The following is a 24433-nucleotide window of genomic DNA, read 5'->3' on the forward strand; positions in this document are numbered from 1 at the left end:
ATGTTTTTGTTTTTACCCCTCCTATAATTAGAGGTGCTGTAAAACTTATATATTAGTATTGAAGATCTATAATATTAACTAATTTTATATTTATCACACTAGATATTGCAATAAAATTTAAAAATATGGATATAAAAATAGATAAGGAGTTGTTATCTAATTTATAATAACTAGAAACTCTAACCAGTTTTTGAAAATTTTTAAATAAAAAGTTGATTATGCTAAGAGGAAGGCACATAACCCTATAGTATATTAACTATGTTATGTTAAGCTATATTGTGTTTGTATCTAATGATAAAATTACTAATGTGTTTTTACTTAAATTGACCTAAACTAGTAAATATATATTTAGTCAAGACTATTATTCTATGAATATAATTTGAGATTGGGATTGACTATAAGATTCAATCTTCATTTTTAAAACACGAGAGTTGGATCTAAAAGGAAGATAAATTATAAATTGGGCCTTGAACCCTTTTCTTAAGTTATGTTTAAAATAAATATGAATGTCATTACTCACACTCAATAAGATTTTTGTGATCAAGTTAACTTATCCTAAATTTTCTTGTCATGATGGATAACATTCCAGTTCACATAAAAAAAAATCTAAAAAAATAAACATAATGGCTTTAGTAAAAAGAAAAATCCTAAATTACCCACGTATATACAAATAAAATATTTCCCACCATCCTTTTTTAATAAAAAGAATATTAAAGATCTCGACATTCAAAATAAGAAAATCCATACTTAAACGCAACGTGAGATTCAAATGTTATTTTCCCACACGTATAAATCATTCAAATCCACACAAAATCAATAACATGCCAAAAAGATTATGCAAAGTAAAATAAAAAAAAAATTAGATCCGAAATTGACCTTGTAGAACTGTTGCAAATGACCTGGAACAAGGCAAAAAATAAATAAATAAATAAATAAATTGTGGGAGAAATTTTACTCTTCGGTTTTTCTTTTGGCTTTGTTTGTCTAGGGTCTCTCCTATATATATATATATATATATTGTTTGTACATCCATGGCTCAATAACTACTCGTGTGAAAGGTATCTGAGTAGCTATGGAGTTTATGTTACGGGTCAAGGAAAACCAATAAAATAAGTGAAGAACTAAAAGCCCAGACCATAAAAAGGCATAACTGCAGCCTATATATATATATATATAAAAAGGTTTATTATATAATTAAATATGTACTTAATTCAAAAAGTAGGCAGCAATCGTGTTATTTTCTTAAATAAAAAAAGATTAGTAGTTGTTTTTCTATATAATTGAGTTTTATAAGTAGTTATCTTATCGGGTCTCATTGAGGATAAACTAAAAAAAAACAGGAGAATCATCTAGGTGGTGGCTCAGTGGTAAGAGCTTGGGATCAAGAGGTTTGCTCCCTCTGTGGTCTCAGGTTCGAGCCCTGTGGTTGCTCATATGATGGCCACTGGAGGCTTACATGGTCGTTAACTTCAGGGCCCGTGGGATTAGTTGAAGTGCACGCAAGCTGGCCCGGACACTTACGTTAAACTAAAAAAAAAAAACAGGAGGCCTAAATAAATATTTTATTTTTTAATAGTGTTTTAATCAATTTTTCTTCTTTTATTTATAAAATTGAAATTAATAAGAAACCGACACATTTTAGTATGACTTGGAAGATTTAGATAGTTTGCGTGTCGCATAAAAAACCATTACAGCACCAAACTTAGGACCTAGAAATTGCTAGCCCAATCCAGTAAGAGCCTAAAGCATAGTCTAACTTATTCATACTCCAAACAAACCTTTAGATTTTATGCTTGTGTATGAATATTTGAATGCCGGCTAATAAGAGAAAGGGCATCCTGCTACTTGACATGGCTTTTATTTTGTCAGTGCATTTCATGCTTCAAAGATTAAGTTTTTTTTTAAAAAAAATTAATGGGATATCCGGATCTACTCATGTATATTTTAATTAATTTTACGAATCTTAAAAATGCATATTTTAATTAATTTTATGAATTTTAAAATTAACGAAAGTGTAAAACTGAATTTTTAATCTAACTGGTTATGGTTAAGGAAATGTGTTGTGGACTTTTATGCATTGAGCAAATGTTTTGTGGACTATTATGCATTGAGATATTTTGAGAATCAGTCGTGATTAACGTGAAATTAAAAACAAAAAAAAGAGAGTATATTCTCAATATGCTATAGAATAATAACCCCGTCAAGATCACAGACTTGAGCATCTGCTGAAAGTTCTGATTTTTTTTTTGGGTTTCGAAAGACTTAGGGTTTTCTTTTCTTCAACCACTCTGATACAAGTTTCATTGGATAAAATTGCAAAAATTGTCAGAGATTACCATAAAATTATTGTTGGAACTTACTTAATGACTTAGATTTCTAGGTGAAGATTTTTTATATATAATATTAGAGTTTTAATGACTAAACGATCATGATTTCAAATTTTACCATCATGTTTTTTTTAAGTAAATATATTTGAGGGTAATATAAAAATATTATTCAAATCTCACTTTTTTTGGATATTAACAGTAAATTCATTCAAGCGCGGTTGTTAAATTCCTGGATTAATTTTCTATTATAAAACTAGGTCTTATTTTTTTGAAATCATGCATTTTGATGCGTAATTACAATAGGACTATTCACACCCACGAAGATGATGGGCTTGTTAAGGTAATCGGTTTGAAAAATAATACTATTTTAATTATAATTTTACGTTAAACATCCAAATTAAGACACTGATTGTAATCGGAGATAAGCGTAATAAGCTCCTTATTTATAAAAATAAAATAAAATAAAATCTCCATTCCTTCCATGAATATGTTCTAATGAAGATATAAATCTTAATTTCTTCATTCCTTCCTTATTTATCAAAAAGATATATAATTTTAAATATGTTCTGATTAGCTTTATGATGAACGAAATGAAGCAAGAAACCAAGAAATGTCTCTGAATTCATCAAAACTGAGAATTAATTATAAAAAAACTACCATGAAATATTTACAGAAAAAGAAAAAGAAAAACAGGGGAGATACCATGGTAGAAGCGAAAAACTAAAGCAAAACCCTGTTGAATTCCTACTCGTCACTACTAAAAGAAGGCCTAAACCACCATGATCATCAATATTACTCCAAGAATTCCTTTCTATGAATCACCAACAGAGATGGGTCTGCCAGCTAATCCCAGAGGCGAACGAGAGAGTTGATGTGATGATCTGGTGGCGATCTCCTTAAGAACAGGTTTCATCTCAGGCAGCCCCCCTGGTGGCCAATCCAAGATTTTGTAGCAAGATTCTTGCTTTATCTTCTTAACTTGATTATGAACTGGAAATCCCATCTGCTCCTCCTCAATCCCATCTTCCTTGTTGTCGCTGTCTCCTCTTCTATGCTCCATGTTTTGCCCTGTAAAAATCGAAGACAAAATCGTCTAACCTCTCTCTTTATCGTTCTCTGTTTTTGAATGGAATGAAGGCAACCAGTGTTACGTATATATATGTGTAAAAAGTAAAGGGAGAGCGGAAAAGGAAATGGATTTTAGACGTAAGGGAAGAATGGAGGGCTATGGCATGGAGAAGTTTGGTGGGAAAGATCAATCTTTATTTTTTTATTATTTTTAGACGATTTATTTGGACCCAGTTGAGAAAAAAATTAAAACTTTTATAATTTTCTTGGTATTATTTATTCATTGGGCATAGTTTTGAGCAAGTGGAGGCTGTGGAGTGTGATATCCCTCCCTCCCTGCTAGTGCTTTTGTTTTTTTGGTTTGTAATTAAATAATTGCTATATATATATATATATATATATATATATATATATATATATATATATATATATATATCGATGTGAGGTTATGAACCGTTTGATTTACCTTTTAGATGTTAATTTTAAATTACAAAATAACCATAGTCGTCTCACTCATTCCAAGGGCCAATGAAAGTTAATTTTATGCATAAAATAGAAATCTTCCTTGAAAGATGCTTGTGAATTAGGTTTATTTTGTTTGAATTAATTTTTTATTATATGTTTTAAATTATTTTAATGTGTTGATGTCAAAAATAAATTTTAAAAAATAAAAAATATATATTTTTCAATATATTTTTAAATAAAAATTAACCACGGATCCAAACATTCTTTTAATCTTAGTGGCTAATTAAATATTAAGGAATGAACATTAATGCATGGGAATACGTTAGCATCAAAATTGATAAGAAAATTCTGCCCTTTGACTATGTCCACTTCTTCTCTGTTTTCAGATAACTATGACATACCCGACACGTCGTTGTCAACCAAATAGTAATGGTAATCCAGCTTCTGGAACAATAGATGGAATTACATCTTTACCCTTGTTAAGAATGATTTGTTTATTATAACCATGTTTAATAGTATTTATTGGTAGAAAAAAATCATTCAATAACTTTTCTAAGTTCCCCTCTCTTCCAAAGCAAGCAATTCCTTGTCTAATCCTATGGTTTAGTAATATTCTCTTCGTAAAAATATAAACTTATTTTTTAAAAAGCAAAAGCTATCTAGAAACATATTAATTATTTGAAAATAATATTTTGAATGAAATTCAAAATTAAAATTTACAATCTTAGATTAAAAGTGAAATTTCTTCCAAGGTAATAAAAAAAATCAAATTCATCAACATTCAAAAGCTGATGTAAAATATCTTAATTATTTGAAAAAAATATTTTGAATAAAATTTAAAATCAACTTATGTCTGTTTGAAATGTGGTTACAGTTGCTTTTCAAAGTTATTTTACTTAGAAATGTATTAAAATAATATTTTTTTTAATTTTAAAAAAATATTTTAAATATCAGACTATCAAAATAATTTGAAAACACAAAAAAAATATTAAATTGAAATAAATCAAAAAATAAAAATTTTCAAATTTTTTCAAAAACGCTTTTGAAACACAAAATTAAACAGGATTTTAGCTTCGATTAAAAATGAACAAGCATCGATAAAAAAGGAAATATTTTCTAAGAATTGAATTCAAAATGGATGACTAATCCACATAATATGACTAAATTATGAGTCATTTGGTAGATTTCACGACGAATAATTATTAAAGAAGAATAATTATTCAAGGACTCGAAATAAGGTCATAAAAAAAACTACTATAGAATTCAGATTCGCATCAACGTTCAAAAGCAGCCACAAAAGTAACAGAATTCGAGGTGGCGTCAATTTATTGGGGCGCTGAAGCATGGTGGCAATCACGTTATTTCGAACAACTTAAGGAACCTTTTTTGTAGTCTTAACTAGAATGACGAGACGCTTGACGTGGCGTTGACGTTATAGGGTCTTAAGGCGGTTTTAGACCTGAGAGTTTGTTAATTAAGGAGACGGCAGTCATTAGCGTGAAGCTGAAATATCTAGCCACGTGGCGTGGCGTGCTATTTCTAAAAGCAATCACCACCGTCCATTATGATAAAAGTAAAAACAAATTAATGTCTGATTTTGGGAGGAATTCTAACTTCCCAAACCTACAAATATTCTCCAACTGTGGCATCTTATGTTGACAATTCTATTTATTGGATTCTGTTTATTTATTGTATCGTAGTATCTATTTTTTTTATAATATTTTTTTATTTGAAAATCTATTAAAATAATATTTAATATTGTGGTTTAAGTAGATGATTACAATTTTAGAGGTATTATTTGATATTATGGTTTAATTTTTGAAATTTTTTAAATATTTATACTATTTTAGAGGTATTATTCGACATTCATATAGTTTATATAATTTAATCATGCTAAAGTGATCACAGCTGGAATAGCTCAGTTGGCTAGAGCGTGTGGCTGTTAACCACAAGGTCGGAGGTTCAAGCCCTCCTTCTAGCGCTTGCTTGTTTTTCCCCCCTTAAATATGTATTTTGATGAGCCAAATACTTGTACGGCTCCACTTTTATTAAAGTTTTTGTTATGAGTTTGTTCATACTCTCACTTCATCTATATTAATCAATCATGTTAATTTGTTTAAAAAATGCCAATTTTCGAGTAATTAAGCTATCTCCATGTTAAGTATACTATTTTATTTATCGATTTTGAAACATATATGAAGTTTCCTAGAAAAAATTAAAATATAGAATTTTAATATATTATTTTATTCGATGATAAAAGTATTCTTCTTGATTGCATGGAAATGATTTTAAAAGCACATATTTTTGGAGAAATTAATACTCGCAATTAAGTTATACTCAACAACAATCAAGTTAAAATTACTAGCAATCAAGTAAGTATCAACTGCTTTATCATATAACAGTTCCTTGAGCAGATTTAATTACAAATCTTTTACTATCTTTTTGATACATTAAAAAAAATTTTAATTTTTTTAATTACCAAGTAAATCCTTTAAGAAATTAATAAATTTTTCTAATAACAAACACTGTATTAATTCTTCACAAATAAATACATTAATTTGGATATAGATGGTACGTTTAACTTTGGAGATTCAATTGGAAAAAAAGGATTTTTTTAATATTTATGCATGAAAATTAGTTAAAAGACATCTCGTAAAAGAAGGATTGTCTCAAGGGACAATTAGAATAATCTCATTAGCTTGAATATTTCTCCAATTCATTTGGGTAGTCCAATTCATATTTAAGACTTTTGACTTTAGTCTCACCAAATATGATAGACAAGTTAGAACGGTTCAATTGCTGTCCTTTTTTCATTAGGTAGAAGTAGAAACTTACATATTTTTTACATATTCAGCACTCTTTAACATTGGTTTAATCATGTTTTTGAATTTTTTTTCTTAACTTCAAATTAATGTTTTTAGATATTTTTTAATTGTTTTAATGTGTTGATGTTAAAAACAATTTTTTTAAAAAAATATATTATTTTAATATATTTTTAAATAAAAAATATTTAGCAAAACAATCTCTACTACTAGTTGATCATTTGAGTTAATTTAATTTATTGAGATGCAAATTCATCACACTAAAAGGTATTAATTAATATACATATGAAATAGTAGTACCGAGTTTTGTCTTTTACCAAAAAAAATAAATAAAAAAAATTACAGATTCAAATCTTTCTTTCAGAGAATTTCAATTTTTAAAAATATATTATCATAGTTTAGTAGTCCTCAAATTTATAGTGATGATCAATTGAATACCAAATACAATTTTATAGTCAAAAGGCAAGACTTCTGGTTTATGTCAAGAAACACATCAAGGTGTGTTATTAGGTGACCTAACCATCATTCATATGGTTTTTTTAAAAAACCTTATCTATTTAGGGGCAGAGGATATCATATTCCTGGTTGCTTAAGAACATGGTTAAAATCGTTTTTTTTTTAATTTAATTTTTTTTAATTTAAAATTTAATTTTTTATGTTTTAAAATCATTTTGATGTGATGATATCAAAAATAATTTTTTAAAAATTATAAAAATATTATTTTGATACATTTTGAACGAAAAACACTTTGAACCGCAACCGCTATCACACTTCCGAATACCCTTAAATAATTATAAATTTGAACTTTTAGTTCTCCTGTAAGGTTTTTCTTTTCTTTTTTTAATTTAGTTCTCTAAACCTGATATCCTGACTCCGTCCTTACTTGTATCTATTCATCGTGTTGAACAAGAATACTTTATAAAGATGGAGAGTTTTCCTGTAAAAACATTATAATATACAATTAAATCAATCATCAAATTGACCTAACTTAGGTCGGCCCTTAGCAAACATGAATAGGAAGCTCAACTAACATAGAAAAGGTTGCAAAGGACCATCAAAGTAATCACTTGGTACGCATCTTGCACTTATGTCACTCAATCTCTCATCATCACAGTATTTAACTAACAATTTAGCTGGGAAATAGTTCATGTGGATAGAAAGAATCAAATGGCACCCGAAAGTGGGGATTGATTTTGATTCTTGATGAAAATGATGCTGACCTAAAATATTTTCCCCTCTTTTCTTTTTCCATTTTGGGTTCGTAAAGCAAGCAAAAGATATAAATGTTGGTTTCTTTTGTAGCTTTAGATGGAGGGTTTTTTTTTTCTTCTAAAAAAACATGAATTGATTCTTTTGATCTATTAATACAAGATTATGGAACTTGTTAACTATGCTTCATGTGGTTGCTTTTAGTATTTCTTAATGACTATGATAATTATTTTTTTACGAGGGCTAATCAAAGGTTGATAATGAGAGAATTAGTTCTGATTATTACCAGCATTAATTATTTAACTTTTTAGCTTTCAAATTTCACTATAAAAATTAGGAGATGGTTTGAAGGAAAAGTATCCTACAATGTTTTTTAGATTTTTATACACTCATATTTTATTGTCTTCTTCTTTTTTTATTTTTTCCTCCCAAATATTGAGTTTAGATTCATCTTTTTTAGAGATGTTTTAATTACATACTCTTTAGTTTAAAGACCTTGTTTAAAAGTGCATTTAAATCAAGATGATGTTGTTGAGATATTGGGAGATATATTGCAGACATCTTAGTTGCATAAGTGATGAGCAATAAAGTCTCAAGAACAAATAATTAATAATAATAACAATAACAATAATAATTAATTATGAAAGAGGTTTTTAGTATCTTAAAAATTTAAGTTATAATGTAACTTCCTTTTAAGTTACTATATTCTCACATGTAGATTTAATATTAATTATTTATGCTTTAATCTATAATCTTTTGATTTGTTATGATTTTATCCTTTTTGTTTCATTTTAGAAGATTGCTATATATTTTATTGATTTATATTTTTTATTAGGTGAATTATTGATTGGTTTATGACAATTTATGATATCTTACTGGTACAATCATGCTTTTAGCTTATCTTGCTTATACTCTCTAAGATTTGCATCAAAGTTATCTGGTCGGTTTTGTTTATGTATATAACACTATTCATGTATATGTTACTATTCACATACACGTTATTCTTCATATGTATAGAAAGTTAATGCTATGAATAGATACGGTTTATGAAATTCTGTCTAAGAAAATTGGATTTTAAGCGATGCCGTTTGCAATCCATCCAATCTTTTCTGAGAACTTAATTAGTAAAAGTATTATTCATACTATATTAGTTTTGTATACAGTATATAGTTCATAAGTTAAATGGTGATAATTGAACAAATCACAATGAAAAAAAATAGAGCTTAACAAAGTAAACCAAGAAAGGAAATGACTATTGATTTTATCTTACACAACTTAAATATTTTTATTTATTAAGTTGCTTTTTACAAGTTTTTATTTTATTACTAGCTTATTTTTTAGATGAAGTATTTATTTATAAATATTATTGGATATTTTTTAAAACATATTATATCATGCCATCTACTCTTTCTATTCAAGATTTGGTTGTGCCAATCAATGTTGCTTCAACAAGTATTACTTTAATAGTGAGGATTTCATCATCACCTTTTATGGTGTACGGTGAAAAACCTGAAAAGTTCAATTAATTAAACTTTAGGATATGACAACAAAAGATATTGTTCTATTTAACCATCTTGAACTTTGCAAAGTTCTTGAATGAGAAAGCACCAAAATCATTAAAAATAAATAAATCTGACCCTACTATTGTGGCAGTTGTGAAGGTATGGAATCATATTGATTTCGTGTGCAAGAGCTACTTCTTGAATTGGTTGAAAAATACACTATATTATGTATATAGTTTAACCAAGAATTCAAAAGCTCTATAGGAAGCTTTAGAAAAAAAAGATAAAAAAAACTACAAAGTTGAAGATGTTAGTATAAAGAAATTAATAATCGATAAATTTCTAGATTTCAAGATGGTTCATTCAAGGACCGTAACAAGCTAAGTTTAAGAGTTTTAGCTAGTATTACATGATATACATACTGAAGGTATGTCTATAATAGACTCCTTTGAAGTGGATGTAATCATTGAAAAAGTACTATAATTTTGGAAAGACTTCAAGAATTATTATAAGCATAAATGCAATAAAATAATAATTGAAGATCTTATTTTGAGGTTGAGGATATAAGAAAACAATAAGTTGTTTGAAAGAATAGCTAACTTTTTTGGAGCCCTAAAAGAAAATGTTATGAAACAAACAGTAAAGTTTAATAATAAAAAAAAAAGTTTGTTGTGAAAGGGAAATGAATTACCAAGAAGTTTAATGACAAATGCTTTATCCGCAACAAGATTGAGTATTTGACCAAATATTTCAAAAATAAAGGCCATCAAGGAAACCCTAAGAAAAGAATTGCTCAACCTAATGTCACTGAAATTGATCACCTTACTAGTGAAGTTTTAAAAATGAGTATGTCTTGTGTTGTTTTCAAAGTCAATCTAATTAAAAATCTTGAGCAGTGGTGGGTTGAAACTGGTGCTACAAGACATGTATGTGTTGAGAAGATGATGTTTTCCTCTTACAAAGAAATGGATGAAGAAAACCTATATATGAGAAACCCATCAACCTCTAAGGTACTAGTTGTTGGAAAGGTCATACTGAAGATGATCTTTGAAAAGCTTTTCACCCTCAGCAATGCACATTATATTGTTGATATTAGGAAGAACTTAGTGTTTGGCTCATTGTTGAGTAAAAATAGTATTAAGATGGTTCTTAAGAGTGATAAATATATATTCTCTAAAAGTGATATGTTTGTAGAAAAGATGTATCTATGTGATGAGCTTTTTAAAATGAATATCATGATCATTGTAACCAATGATGAGAACAATAACAAGAGTGTCTCTTCTTTTTATTTGTTTGAGTCTTATGGTGTGTGGCATAGCAAATTAAGTCATGTGAAACCCAAAACCCTTTAAAAAGACTTTATCTCACATAGAAAAGAAATAAAACTTTCTTAGTGTTTATAAAGTAGGTAGTTGAAAAGTCAAAATTAGATTCAAAGGGCATCCAAGCTTTTAGAGGAAGAGGTCCTTAGCAAAGTGGGCTTCGAGATTAAACCCACACACACGCACACCTTCGAGTCGAGCCTTGATTTTGGTCTATTGTAAAAAAAATATTTTGGACCACAAAAAATTATTTTTTTTTAACTAAAATTCTGGGTCTGGTCCATGAATAACTATTTCTTCCGGCCCATATTTTGTTCAGTCCAACTTGTGAATGTTAACATTCTCTTCCAGAAGCTTTTGTTGTAAATCTTAAAAGTTTTTTCTGCTAAAAAAATACTGATTTATAGCTACCATATCCAGATTTAATTCTTGTTTTACGGTGGGTAATTAAATGTTGATAATGAGAGAATTAATTTTGATAATTGATAAAATTAATTTTTCTACCTTATAGATTTTAAAATTCACTATAAAAATAATGGGTTGAACAAAAAGTGTTCTTCAATGGTTTTTACACACTCTTTCTCACCTTGTATTTCAAAGTTTTTTCTTTCTTTTTATACTTTGATTTTCCCTAGAATTTTGTCGGTATTATGTCTAGAACAAAGCTGGTTAAAGTGGGGGACCTTTTCTTTTTGGACTCAGAGAGATAGACATCTCTATATAAAAAGTAAAGTTTCTTTGTTTTTTTTTCCTTTCTATACATGAAAGATTTCATTCATCCATTAAAAAATCAGCTTAGAACAATAAAAGCTTACAGGCAACAAAAGCTTTACATGGAGAAATCATGAAAGCCAAATTTAAACTCTAAGTTCCATGTATTACTTAAAACCTAAAACCTATGACCTAAATAAGCCTTAATTGGACGTACCATTCGATCTCAATTGAACTGATACTCAACTTTACTGCCTTATTCTTTCCTAACAAAATAGATACAGGAGGACTAACCTCTTCTAAGCAAAGCAGGCTGGAAATATCATGTTTGAAGGCAAAAGTATTAATTAATGTGATAAAACCAAGTCAGAAATCTATCAAAAAAATAAAATAAGAAACATAAATTTTATCTTCTTTAAATATTCATGAATTTTTTTTTTGTGCATATTAGATAATAATAATTGAAAAAGAAATTGTTAACATTCTCATACCCATAATATTATTTAAGAACTATGCCAAAATTAAACAATAATTTAAATATCATGCTACGTATTTTATTTATAGGGTATTTCAATAAAAATAAAATAATAATAATAAAAAAAAGCTTGGCGAATTGGCCTAAAAGATTAGACCCGCACCCCTGGCCTAATAAAGAAAGGCCTGGCATGCACAGACTTGCAAGGCCAGACTCACACCCCTTACTTCTTTTATTTATTTATTTTATGTTCAAGGATAAACGATATTTTACTAAACAATTATAAAATTGATAAGACGACACGTCATTTGCTCGTTTTGTTTTCAACCACTAGAGAAGTGGCTGAAAAGTTGGGTTGAGGTATTTTGAGTTAAAAAAAATTATTTTTCAATAATTTTTCACCTAAGAACACCTAATAAATACTATAAGAAGCTTAAGAAACCAATTTTAACCCTAAAATACTAGTAAATCAATTCAAAAACACAAAATTAAACTTAGAAAAATTCTCCCTTGACCTTAATCTATATTTTTTGGTGTTATGAAAACTCAAAAATACCTCAATAATATTATTCTCGCTAGAAAAACCTATTAATACCAAAATTAAATCTTTTTTTTCCAATAAAAAGTGGTCAACCGACCACTTTCTCTCTTCTCCCTATCTTCCGGCAACATCCCCTCTCCTCTGAAATTCCAAGGATTCAACATGAAACAAATGGAGTTTAAAATTGAAAAGTTAAACCCTCAAATATAAGGACAAAAATGGAAAAAAGTTAAACAATTCAAGGACCAAGGTGTACTTTTCCACACCTCATCAACAATAAAAAAAAAAGAGAAGGGCAATTTTTTCCTATTTTAGATTTAATCCATATTGCTTTATTTTTAAAAATTATAGATCTAAGTAAAACCAAAACCGAGCATCAATCTAGGGCATTTCTTGACACCGCACACGCAATATAAAAAGAAATAATCAGGATTGAAACAAACTGCCAAGCACCTCTTGCAGAAAATTGTCCATCGAAACAAAGATTCCATCATCAAAGGTTAAGGATGAATTAAACCACATAATGCATTCTGCATGGCTTCCAATTTATTAGATCCAGTGCTGGCCAGCTCCAATTCTCACCTTGAATCACAGCTGGTAGCTTAGGGTAAACATTCTGTCCATTGCCACCGAGTCCACTATTTTGATCCCAAATCAGGATTGAAATCACTTGATCATAAGGAAGAAGGTTGAAATTGAAAAGGAAAAACTCGGTAACCGAATAATTGATAAAGAACCGGGAAAAAAAAGGGACAAACAAGGCAGACTTTAGCAGTCAGCAGTGCACTTGGATCTGCATGAACAGTGAAAGAAACAGCAAAACCCCTTCTTATTTTAGTTTATGGTGTAATGTAATGTAATAATTTATAGTGTATTATCTCTCCCCATTCCAATTTGTTTGCTGTTAGAAGTTATTCTGCTCAAAAACCGACTGATAAAACTGTTTCCAGAAAATATGTAAAGAACCCCGCAACAGTTTATACCAGCCTGCTCTTCTTTATTCAAACAAACTGCCAAGCACTTCTTGCAGAAAATTGTCCATCGGAGCCAAGATTCCAGGAAACACAATCCATCATCAAAGGTTCAGGATGAATTAAACTACATAAAGCATTCTGCATTGCTTTCAGTTTATTAGATCCAGCTGCTGGCCAGCTCCAATTCTCACCTTGAATCGCAGCTGGTAGCTTACTCTTACAGGGTAAACATTCTCTCCATTACCACTGAGTCCACTGTTTGATCCCAAATCAGACTCTGAGTTTAACAAGCTTCTCCAAGGAGCTGATAAGCACCAAAAGTTTCTACCTGTTAAGAGATGTGCATAACACCAAGCCACCCAACGAGAACCTGCCAACAAGATTATGTTCCAAATTCCTCATGAAGCATGGAATGTTCCCCTCTTCATTTTTCTGACACCAAAAATACTGTCCTATACAACTTTTGCCCCCTTAGCAGTGTCATCTCTTCAATTCCAAAAAAACACGTTGAACTTTTGCTCAATAGATATGATAACCAAAGCAGGAAGAATGAACTTAACGGGCCAGTAGTTTTGAATAATGAAAATGGCAGGTAACAAACTGTAATCTTCTGGCAAAAGATAATAATTTAAATGCCTACTACTGCAATCTGTTGGTGATCTAATCAATGAGGGCTTTAGAATCATCATGACTCAATTTATAGAGAAGAGGATCTTCGAAATACTTGTCTGGTAACCTTCCCATTACAAACCAGTAGATTTGGGGACTGAGAGAGAATAAAATTGTTGCATGGTGGAATTAACAGAGCTTCAATTGAACCTTCAGAACACCATGAGGTTATCAGCAAAGCAAAGATGTCTAACAGAGATTTTCTTACACAATGGGTGGTTGAGAAGACAACACCAGGTTCATAGAAAGCAAAACTTTACCACCAGACGTCCACATCCTCCCAGCAAAACTCAGGAGCTAAAGCAAGGCTACACTGTTTTCACTTATACGAACTATTTAGCAAGAGCATCAACAGTGCAATTAGCTGAATAGTATCTGACAGAATCAAATACCCGGTTGAACAGACTTAAGCTGCATAACAGTAAGTGATGCTTCACAAGAAACTTAAGAGAGGCTCATCTGACCTCAAACTGGGATGCCTGCCCACAACGCTATTACCAGGTTCAGGTTTCTGAACTCCCCTCTTGTGCATTGTTTTTCTCACTCTCATAGCTTCATTCCACCGTCCTGCACTTGCATACGTGTTTGCAAGAAGAACATAGTCACTGCTGTGATCTGGTTCCAATTCCAAAAGCTGTTTCCTAACCTGCTTCCCAAGTTCAACATTTCCGTGCAACCTACAAGCAGCCAACAATGTTCTCCACACAATGGCATTGCACTGCATTGGCATATTACTTATTAATCGATAAGCCTCCTCAACGAAACCAGCTCGACCCAAAATATCCACCATGCACCCATAGTGCTTTATTGTTGGTTGGATATGGTACTCTTTCTTCATAATATCAAAAAATCTCCATCCTTTATCAACCATCCCTCCATGGCTGCAAGCAGACAAAACCACCAAGAAAGTAATATCATCTGGTGCCCAGAGCTTTTGTTCTAGCATATTGGAAAAGAGAGCCAATGCCTCATTTGCATAGCCATGACTTGCTAGTCCCAAAATCATCGTATTCCATGTTACTGTATTCTTCTTGTTCATCCCATTGAATATCTCAAACGCTTCTTGAAGTGCTCCACACTTCGCATACATATCAAGGAGTGAATTATTAACCTCTGTAATACACCCATGACCAATATTGCTAATACAAGAATGAACCCATCTCCCAAAATCTAACGCACCCAATGCAGAACATGCGGAGAGGATCACAACGAATGTGGCCTCGTCAGGCTCTATGCCGAATTTCAACATCCTTGAGAACATTTCAAGTGCTTCATTGAACTTACCACAAGAGACATGGCAATCAATTATAATATTCCATGCCACTAATTCTGGGTTGGGAATTTCTTCAAACAGTTGGCGGGATGCTTCTATATCCTTAAACGTGCCATACATATGAACAAGAGTGTTCCTAACAAAGACATGTGAATTAAGCCCACGTTTCAATGTACTGCAATGCATTAGTCTCCCCAACAAAACCAACCCTAACTGGCCACAAACCTTAAGCAAGAATGAGAAAGTGAAGCTGTCTGACACTAAACCTCTCTCTTGCATCCTTTTATAGTAATCAAAAGCTTTTCGAGGGTCATTAGCCTTGCCAAAACCCCTAATCATCGTATTAAAAATAAAAGCATCCGGGTCACCAATCTTTTCAAAAACTGAAACAGCATAGTTCATATCTCCATGCTCTGCAGCAGCACAAAACACAATGACCTTGCCTACAACAAAACGGTTCTGCTCAAAGCCAAGTTGGATTACACGGGCATGAATTTGCTTCAAATCTTTCATACAAGAGCAGTTCTTCAAAAAGGATATGACAGTTTCTTCCTTTGATATGGAAACAGTATTTATGGTTGAAATACGTGAACGAAAGGAACCCAATTGCAGGGCCTTCAAGTTCGATTTTAAGCGGCAAAGGTAGTTAATGATCATGGTAAAACAGTTGAAATTTAAGAAGACATGAATAATGAATATTCTGATGAACCAAAAGTTAGCTTCCAATTCTTCAAATGCAAATAAATTTCTTATAAGGTTAGTTACGAATTGCAGGTAGCATGGAGGGCTTGCCTTTAACTGATCCAAAAGATGAACTCGAGTCTCACTCACCAACCCGAAAGTACCACTAGCTGTTAAACCATAACAGAGCTAGCTTTGGAGACCGAGTTCTGTATAAAAAGAAAGACTTGTTTGTCCAGCCAAATACTTCGGATACTGCAAGAACTTCAAAATTAAACATGCTTGTGCTATAATAATATTAGTATGGTAAATTTTCGGGAATTACTATGCATTCTAATTCAGATGCAAATCATTAGTCGAAATTTAAGTTGATAAACTTTCCCTCTCGTGATTCGATTCTTGAGAGTGACCATTCATCTTCTGAGAGCGACCTTAATGAATATATCAGAAATATATATTAAAAAAAAGAGAAAAACTTGTTTTTTTAAATGAATTTTTTATGATAAAAAATAAAAATATTGATGTTTGACGTGGAAGTTGGAACACCAATATTTCTATCCTTATTTGAGTACCGTGGGGAAATTTTGGCTTCCTTGCTCTGTCTCCTTTCTCTCTTTTTTTAATAGAGTTTTTAGCCTTTTGGTCATCTTGTGGGATGGATGGGCCCAATGAATTTTGAGATGAGTTTTTTCTGTATTTTCTTTGATGCTCAGACATCAGGATCGGCATCGGCATAGGATTCCTTGTTGGCCTGTGTTGTATAGTTTTGCAGAAAACTTTTTTTTATATATATAAGTTATTTCCTATGGTAATGGTAGAATGATGATAGTTGTTAAAATAGTGATAAAATAATGGTTGTAATTGTAATTACTTTGGCAAAAAAGTAGTGGTAGTAGCTATGATTGTTGTGATAATAATAATAATGATAGTAGCGGTGGTAATTGTTGTGGTGGTAATAATAGTGTAGGAGTAATGATAATAATGGTGAAAATAGTAATAAAGTGGTGGTTATATTGATAACCAAGTGATGGTGGTGTTAGATAATAATTTGGAGGACATGTTACATATATTAACAAAGATGAAAACACAAATTGATAGAAGGTGTAGCGTAAGACCACATATCAGTTTGGCATCTTCTTCATCAGCTTAGAGGTCGAATCTGAAGAGAGAGAGAGAGGGCTACCTAGTCAAGGTTCTTTTGCATGCTAAGGCCGAACCACATAAGGCCAAGAAGGAGACGTCTACTGATGGGGAAGGTATAATCGATTCACAACCTATGCGTAATCATGATATAAAATGTTTCGGGTGTTTGGGGTGTGAACTCTTTTCTTCTCAGTGTCTAAATAAAAGAACAATGATTATGAAGCATGGTGAAATTGAATCTGAAAGTAACAAATTTGATGTTGATGAGATGCTACTTTTAAAGGATTATGGTGATGTGGAGATTACATATCCAGTTGAGGGGGGAGGCCTTGGTTATAAGACGGGTTCTGAATGCACAAGTTAAAGAGGATGATGTAGATCAGTAAAAGGAGAACATCTTCCACACTAGATGTTACATCTAAAACAATGTATGTAATATGATAATTGATGGAGGTAGTTGTGATAATTTAGCTAGTACTACTCTTGTTAGAAAATTAAATTTGAATATTGTGAAGCATCTTAAGCCTTATAGATTGCAGTGGTTGAATGAATGTGGTGAGGTGAAAGCCAGTAAACAAGTGCTGATTTCTTTTGCTATTGGTAGATATTCTGATGAGGTTATGTGTGATGTGGTTCCAATGCATGCTAGTCATTTACTTTTGTGGCGCCCATGGTAGTTTGACAGGAGGGCTATTCATAATGGATTTAGAAATAGATACACTATTGTAGAAGATGATAAAACCATCACTCTTATACCTCTATTTCTAAAACAAGTGTATGATGATCAATTAAAGTTGAAAAGAGAATGTGAGGTTAGGGAGAGAGAAAATTCATGCGAGGATAATGGTGAAAGAAAACCATCAAATTTGACTAATTCTAATCAATAACTAAACCGGTTGAGAGTGGAGATAATACCCAATGAGTAAAGAAAGAAAGTGTGAATGATAATCATTGTATGGAAAAATTAAGGAAACAACTAAATTTTTATGCAAGAGAAGGTGAGATCAAATTTGTGTTTTGTACTAATAAGCCAATAATTTTCAGTTTCGCAAGAGCAAAAAAAAGTGAGTCAAAAGCTAATAACGCCTATTATAGATAATTTTCAAGTTATTCCCAGCATCAAACAGAGAAATAGATTTTTTAGTATGCATATTTTGTAAAATTAAACCAATGTAATTTGGAAAGACTAATTTTATTATGATTTTTAAACACAGTGGAATTTTGTCATTACCAGATTAACTAGGGGTAGAATTGTCTTTCTAATTTTTAAACACAATGGAATGATCCATTTATCGTTAGAAGAAAAATTCTTAGAACTTACATCTAGGGACTTTTTAGTCATTGCGCTTTTTATATAGAGTAATATGACTCAATTACCCTTAAAGTAAAAATTTTAAAATCTTATGTTCAGGGGCTTTTTAATCTTTTTATTATGATTTTTCTTGTTATTATGAACTTCATTGAGAGAAAATTACTTTTAATTAATATAAAATAACATTTTAATAGAAAAGTTGTTGGCATGTGCTACGTATATGCCAATATGTGAGAGATACTCACACCATTTTGGCGGCGTGTTCGGTGACTCTCGAAGACCAAAAACTTTCTTCTACCGTGTTTTTGGAATCTTAACGGCATTCTCATCATATTGGGGCGGCACATGGCGGTGAAGGTATCAAGGTTTGTTGTTGACGGTGCTTTTTTCTTGTCCTTATTTTCTCTCTCGTCCCCTCAAAATTTTCCCTAGGTATTCAAAATTTCAGATTTGTTCTCTTAGTTATTGATATTTCAACTTCGGTCTTTATTCTTTTTATTTCTAGTTTTTCTTATTGATCATTTTTAAAAAAATCTTATTTGTTTTCAATTTTATTTTTCAAACCTAATTTGTTATATATTATTATTTTTCAATTTGGTCCTTATTCTTTTGATTTCTATTTTAATTTGGTCTTTATTATTTTGATTCCTATTTTTTATTCTTGACTCTTTTATAAAATTTTTATTTATTTTCAATTTCATCATTCAAACCCAATTTGTGATATTTTTTTCAATTTGGTCCTTAATCTTTTGATTTCTATTTTTTTGTTCTTGATCCTTTTCTAAATTTTTTATTTGTTTTCAATTTCATCATTCAAACCCAATTTGTGATATTTTTTTTTCAATTTGGTCCTTATTCTTTTGATTTCTATTTTTTTGTTCTTGACCCTTTTGTAAATTTTTTTTTTATTTTTAATTTCATCCTCCAATCCTAATTTGTAATATATTGTTGTTTTTTCAAATTTAGTGCTTATTATTTTGATTTTTAATTTTTTTTTTGTTTGTGTTTCTATAGAATTTTTATTTGTTTTCAATTTCACCTTTCAATTCCAATTTCATGACTTGAATCGTGAGTTTGACAGGTTAACCCGAGTTAGCTCCTCCTTGTTGTCCAGGTTACATATTTGTTGTGCTAACTTAGATTGACTAAGGTCAATTTTTTAAATTTATTTCCCAACCATATTTTTCTATATTTTATTTTTTAAAATTACTTGTGGCCCATGAGCACTATTTTTTATAAAATAAAAGGTAATAATAATAATTCAGGCCACCCACGTAGCGTGGAGGTACGTCTAGTAGACGCACTATGTAGGAATGCTATTTAAGAAGCAGTAAATAATAAATTGATAGGGCCTATCGCAATCCGTTTAAGGGATCAAATAAAAAGACAAGATGGCCGGACGACGTTATTCGATGCCCCACCGGAAACGTTATGGAAGTCGGTCAAGTTGTCGGTAGCAGATGCTGGAAAGGGACTTTGTAAAGAGGCAAAATCCTCGAATACACGCCATTCGCCAAAAAGATTATCATCCACCAGCGGAGCACATCTTTTTTCCTTCTTTTTTTTTTTTTGAAAAAAAAAGCATATCGCTACTTTAATTTCCACTACTTTGCGTATGAACAAGTAGCTCAACTATCAATAGAGTTTCTTTTCCCGTAGAAAAATCTAGGTTTCGAGTTTTAGTCAAAAACAAAATAAAATCTACTACTTGTTTCATACTTTCATGGATATAGTTGAGCAGTGGCGGAGGCAGGGGAGGCTGGCAGGGACCTGGGCCCCTGCAAGAAAATTTTTCACAACCTCTTCCTTTGTAAAATATTTAAAATTTTAATTTTTTAAAATATTATTTTTTAATTTGGTCTCCTTTCTTTTTTTTTCTTGCTCCGCCTCTGTAGTTGAGGTTAATGACTTACATGGAGGGCGATCTAATCAGAGATTTGCTAAAATTTAATATTTTTTATTATTTTTAATGTGTAGATATTAAAAATAAATTTTAAAAAATAAAAAAATTACTTTAATATATCTCTAAATAAAAATTATTTTAAAAAATAACTATAACTATAATTCCAAATATCCAATCTTCAAATCTTATTCCTATGTTCCAGCTACCTAGTTGCGTGGGTTAGCTATGGCTTGTCTTTCCTCTTTAACATATATATTTTGTCTTTTGATTCTCCTTCAATTTAGTCGAGAGAGAGAGAACTTAATTAAGCTTAAATTGATTTTTAAACTTAATATTTTACCAATTAAACTCTTAATTAAATTAATTTGATCCATTTAAAATATAATTAAATTTTTATATTTAATTAAATCCTTCAATTGGACTTAAATTAATCCTTAAATATAATTAAAATTGAATTTTACCCATGATAAAATCAAATTAACCTATTAAAAATCTAATTATATCCTTAGGCTTAATTTTTATGCCAATAATCATTTAATTTGACATTAAATCTGTATTATCTTTTTAGTCTTGGGTAAAATAAGGTTCGTACAATTATTCTCCAAAATTACAGTTTAAATTTTCTCAGCTTCTGTTAAAATACCATTTTTTATTTTATTTTATTTTTTAAAAAATGAATTTAAGGAATAACTTGAAATAATGTATGACGTTAACAAGCAAGTAAACCAGGAAATAGTGTTAATCGGAAAAAGGTAAACTACCTATTTTAGGTGAAACTCTTAATCAGGCATTCTCCTCCAAACAAATGTCCCATACACGTAGACTTGGCATTAAAAGCCATAATCAACACTGTCGTTATTCCTCCTTCCCATATCATCCTGGCAAAGTGGGTTCTATTCTATCTCATCACTTTACTAGAAGAATGGGATATCATGTCCAAAGCAGCAATTGCATCAACTTTATGCCCGAGGTTGGGTGGTTGTTTTTATTTTTTAAAGTATTTTTTAATTTTATATATATTAAAATAATATTTTTTTATTTTTAAAAGATTATTTTTTATATTAGCGTATCAAAATAATCTAAAAATATAAAAAAAATATTAATTTGAAGCGAAAAAATAAAAAATAAAAAATAAAAAATTTTCAAATTTCTTCAAAAGTATTTTTGAAAAGCAAAAATAAACAAGATCTTATAGCTAGTTCTCTTTAATCTTTTTGAAAAATATTCAAAAACGAGAGCGAAAAATACTTTTAAAAAAACCTTTAACTACACTTTCAAACACCCAATCTGGTATCTTATTCATGTGTTCCAGCTAGCTAGTTGCGTAGGTTAGATTATCACTTCACTAGTTTCCAGTCACATTCCATATATTTAAAGAAAAAGAAATTGAACCTTTCAATTATTTTCTAACAAGCTTTTATTTAGGTTTTGCATGGAGAGGTAAAATTCCACGTCCAACTGCTCTCGGGATTTGCACGTCAATAGCTTTCCTACCTCGAAGGAAATTGCAACTACTTTTTTGGATGGCTTTTTCTGTAAATGGGACCTAATTAAAAATGTCTTGTCTTTCCTCTTGACATATATATTTTGTCTTTTGATTCTCCTCCAATTTAGTCTAGAGAGAGAGAGAGAGAGAATCTGAGAATCTTGGAAACAGAATTATTCCACATCTATGAAAAAAAAAATTCTGGAGGCGTTACGTAAACGCGCGGGAAGAACCGGATGATAGAAAAAATAAACATAAAAAACATAGAAGTTAAATATATAATACTTTGTTATTGTTCGGTATATTAAATTAAAAGGAATTAGTGTTTCAATGTACACAAAGACTCAGTTTACTGTAAATTAAAACAATAAAATTACCTTTATATATATATAAAAAAAATTCAAAGAACCTGGTGGTCTTAGAGGTAGAACAATCTTTTCATACTTGGTTCTTTCATTAATTTCAAATTTACCATGATGGTTTTCTCTTAACTTTTAAATATAATAAAATGATATAATTACTCTTGAAAATAAAAATAATTAAACTTGCATGCATTGATTTTTCTATCTTTTTAATTTTTTAACATAGACTCAATGTTAGGGTTTTTTTTCATTATGTTTTTTTTTTATTATGATAAGTTAGAATGAGGGGTTGTTTGGTAATTTTTCAAGTTCGAACCATCGAATCAAATTTAATGACATGCTCATGATTTTTTTTTAATTGACGCTTTTTTTATATAGTTTTTTTATCATCACATCCTTTAATTTAAAACACATCCTTTAATTTAAAACTCAGGTCAAACAAAGAATCGGGTTAAGTTTTTTCAAATCTAAATCAATATAGCAAGTTTAATAACCATGCTTAAAAGTTTTCAATAATTTAAATATTTTTTATATTAAAAATAATTATAAGCCAAGCCAAAGTGATTTAAACTAGGATACACTATATATATGCATATACAGAAGCAAGGAAACCACGAATTACTGTTAATTGGAAAAGGTAAACTACCTATTTGAGGTGAAATACTTTTCAAATAACTTTTCGTGTCAAAATACATGTTAATGATTTTTTTTATTTTTTAAAAATTATTTTTGACATCAGCATATCAAAACGATTCAAAACATACAAATCATATTAAATTTTAGTAAAAAATACAAAAAATTTAATTTTTTTGGGAACGCAGCCGCAGCCGCGTTCCCAAACGAGCCCTAATTTAATCATGTATTCTCCTCCAAACAACTGTCCCATACACCAAGACGTGGCAATAAAAGCCATGCTCCACACGAATCATGCACTGTTGTTAATCCTCCTTCCCACATCATGCTGGCAAAGTGGGTTCTATTCTATCTCATCACTCTACCAGAAGGATGGGGTATCGTGTCCAAAGCAGCAATTTGAGCAACTTTAAGAGCTAGCTCTCTTTAATCTTTTTGAAAAAATACTCCGTGTATTCGAAGTTGTGTGCTCGAAAATTATTCATAAATTCCACTTTTACGTAAAAGATAGAGGAGTGGCCTCAATTTTTCCTTGATTCCTGTTTTGTTGTTAGGTCGTTTCTCTCTGTGTGCTAACCCTAGTTCTAACAGTGGAGAAAGAGAACCATAAATGCAATGTCAATTATTTCCGCTGCTTCTCTAATCATTCAGAAAATGACATCAGAAAAAACGGAAATAAAAATCAATTTAATTACTCACATGAAAAATTCGTCATCTACCATCAGGACAAAACGGAGCATTCGTTTACCAAACTACACTCGAAAGTCATCTTAATTTATATACTCTTTAATTTGTTGTTTTTTTTCACTAAGTAATTGCTATTATGAGCCAACCTTTTACTATTTGCATTAAGTAATAGTTGTGGTCACCATCGTATCAACTACATGTTTGATCAGCAACAATAATCAAAGACAACGGTTTGGTAATGTGATGCGTACAAGGTAGGAGGAAGTGTACGCTGTTCTATATATATTTATCTGAAATTTCGGTTGATATATATAAGAATCTATTAAAATGCTGACAAAAGATACCATTATAAAAAAAAGGAGACGAAAGAGTATCGGTTTGCCATTGCTTGACGAATGTAGAAACAAACATAAACAAATACCTCGCAAACGGTGGAGATATCAGCAAGCAGATGAAGATCATGAAGCTGTTGGTCTTTTTTATTCGAGGGAGTTTTATCGGATGAGCTTGTGTATCAACTGTTAGTTTGATTTATAATTGTTAAAATAATTTTTCTAGGGTTGTTTTTATAAGTTAGGAATGTTAGAAGACATTGGAGAAGGGAAACATTGATCAAGAACCAATGAATTTTGACGGAATGTCCTCCGGTTTTTTGTTTGGTTTTTTTTTTTATATCAAATTAACATAGTTAACTTAAAAATTTAATGGAATAACACCGTTGAAAAAAGATTTGATGAACTAATATAATTTAATCTTGTTACGTTTTAAAAATACAACGTCAACTAAATATCACGCTTATTAAACGCGACAACTTTAGATGTTGCGCTTCACAAGTGCGGCATCATTTAAAATTTAAACCATATCAAAG

General features: G+C 30.4%; 1 protein-coding gene and 1 non-coding gene across 2 annotated transcripts; one reads left to right on the forward strand and one right to left on the reverse strand.

Annotated features, from left to right (window-relative positions):
• The first annotated feature begins 5767 nt into the window (after positions 1 to 5767).
• On the forward strand, positions 5768 to 5841 carry TRNAN-GUU (transfer RNA asparagine (anticodon GUU)). Its single transcript has one exon. It is a non-coding gene; the product is annotated as a tRNA-Asn (tRNA).
• An 8576-nt stretch (positions 5842 to 14417) lies between these two features.
• LOC7462519 (pentatricopeptide repeat-containing protein At4g21065) lies at positions 14418 to 16015 on the reverse strand. Its single transcript, XM_024586799.1, has 2 exons — positions 14550 to 16015; positions 14418 to 14460 (listed from the first exon to the last, which is right to left on the reverse strand). Exons 1-2 carry the CDS (start codon positions 16013 to 16015, stop codon positions 14418 to 14420), a joined length of 1509 nt encoding a protein of 502 aa, XP_024442567.1.
• Between the last annotated feature and the right edge of the window lie 8418 nt (positions 16016 to 24433).

Source organism: Populus trichocarpa, chromosome 15 (assembly GCF_000002775.5).
Source record: "Populus trichocarpa isolate Nisqually-1 chromosome 15, P.trichocarpa_v4.1, whole genome shotgun sequence".
Taxonomy (NCBI): Eukaryota; Viridiplantae; Streptophyta; class Magnoliopsida; order Malpighiales; family Salicaceae; genus Populus; species Populus trichocarpa.

Bases quoted from the DNA above. Each gene is read 5' to 3' on its own strand.
- LOC7462519 (XM_024586799.1), bottom strand. From the start codon at position 16,015: ATGATCATTAACTACCTTTGCCGCTTAAAATCGAACTTGAAGGCCCTG. The intron at 14,461-14,549 runs GTCAGATGAGCC...TGATTCTGTCAG, and splicing joins GGCAGGCATCCCAGTTTGAG to ATACTATTCAGCTAATTGCA.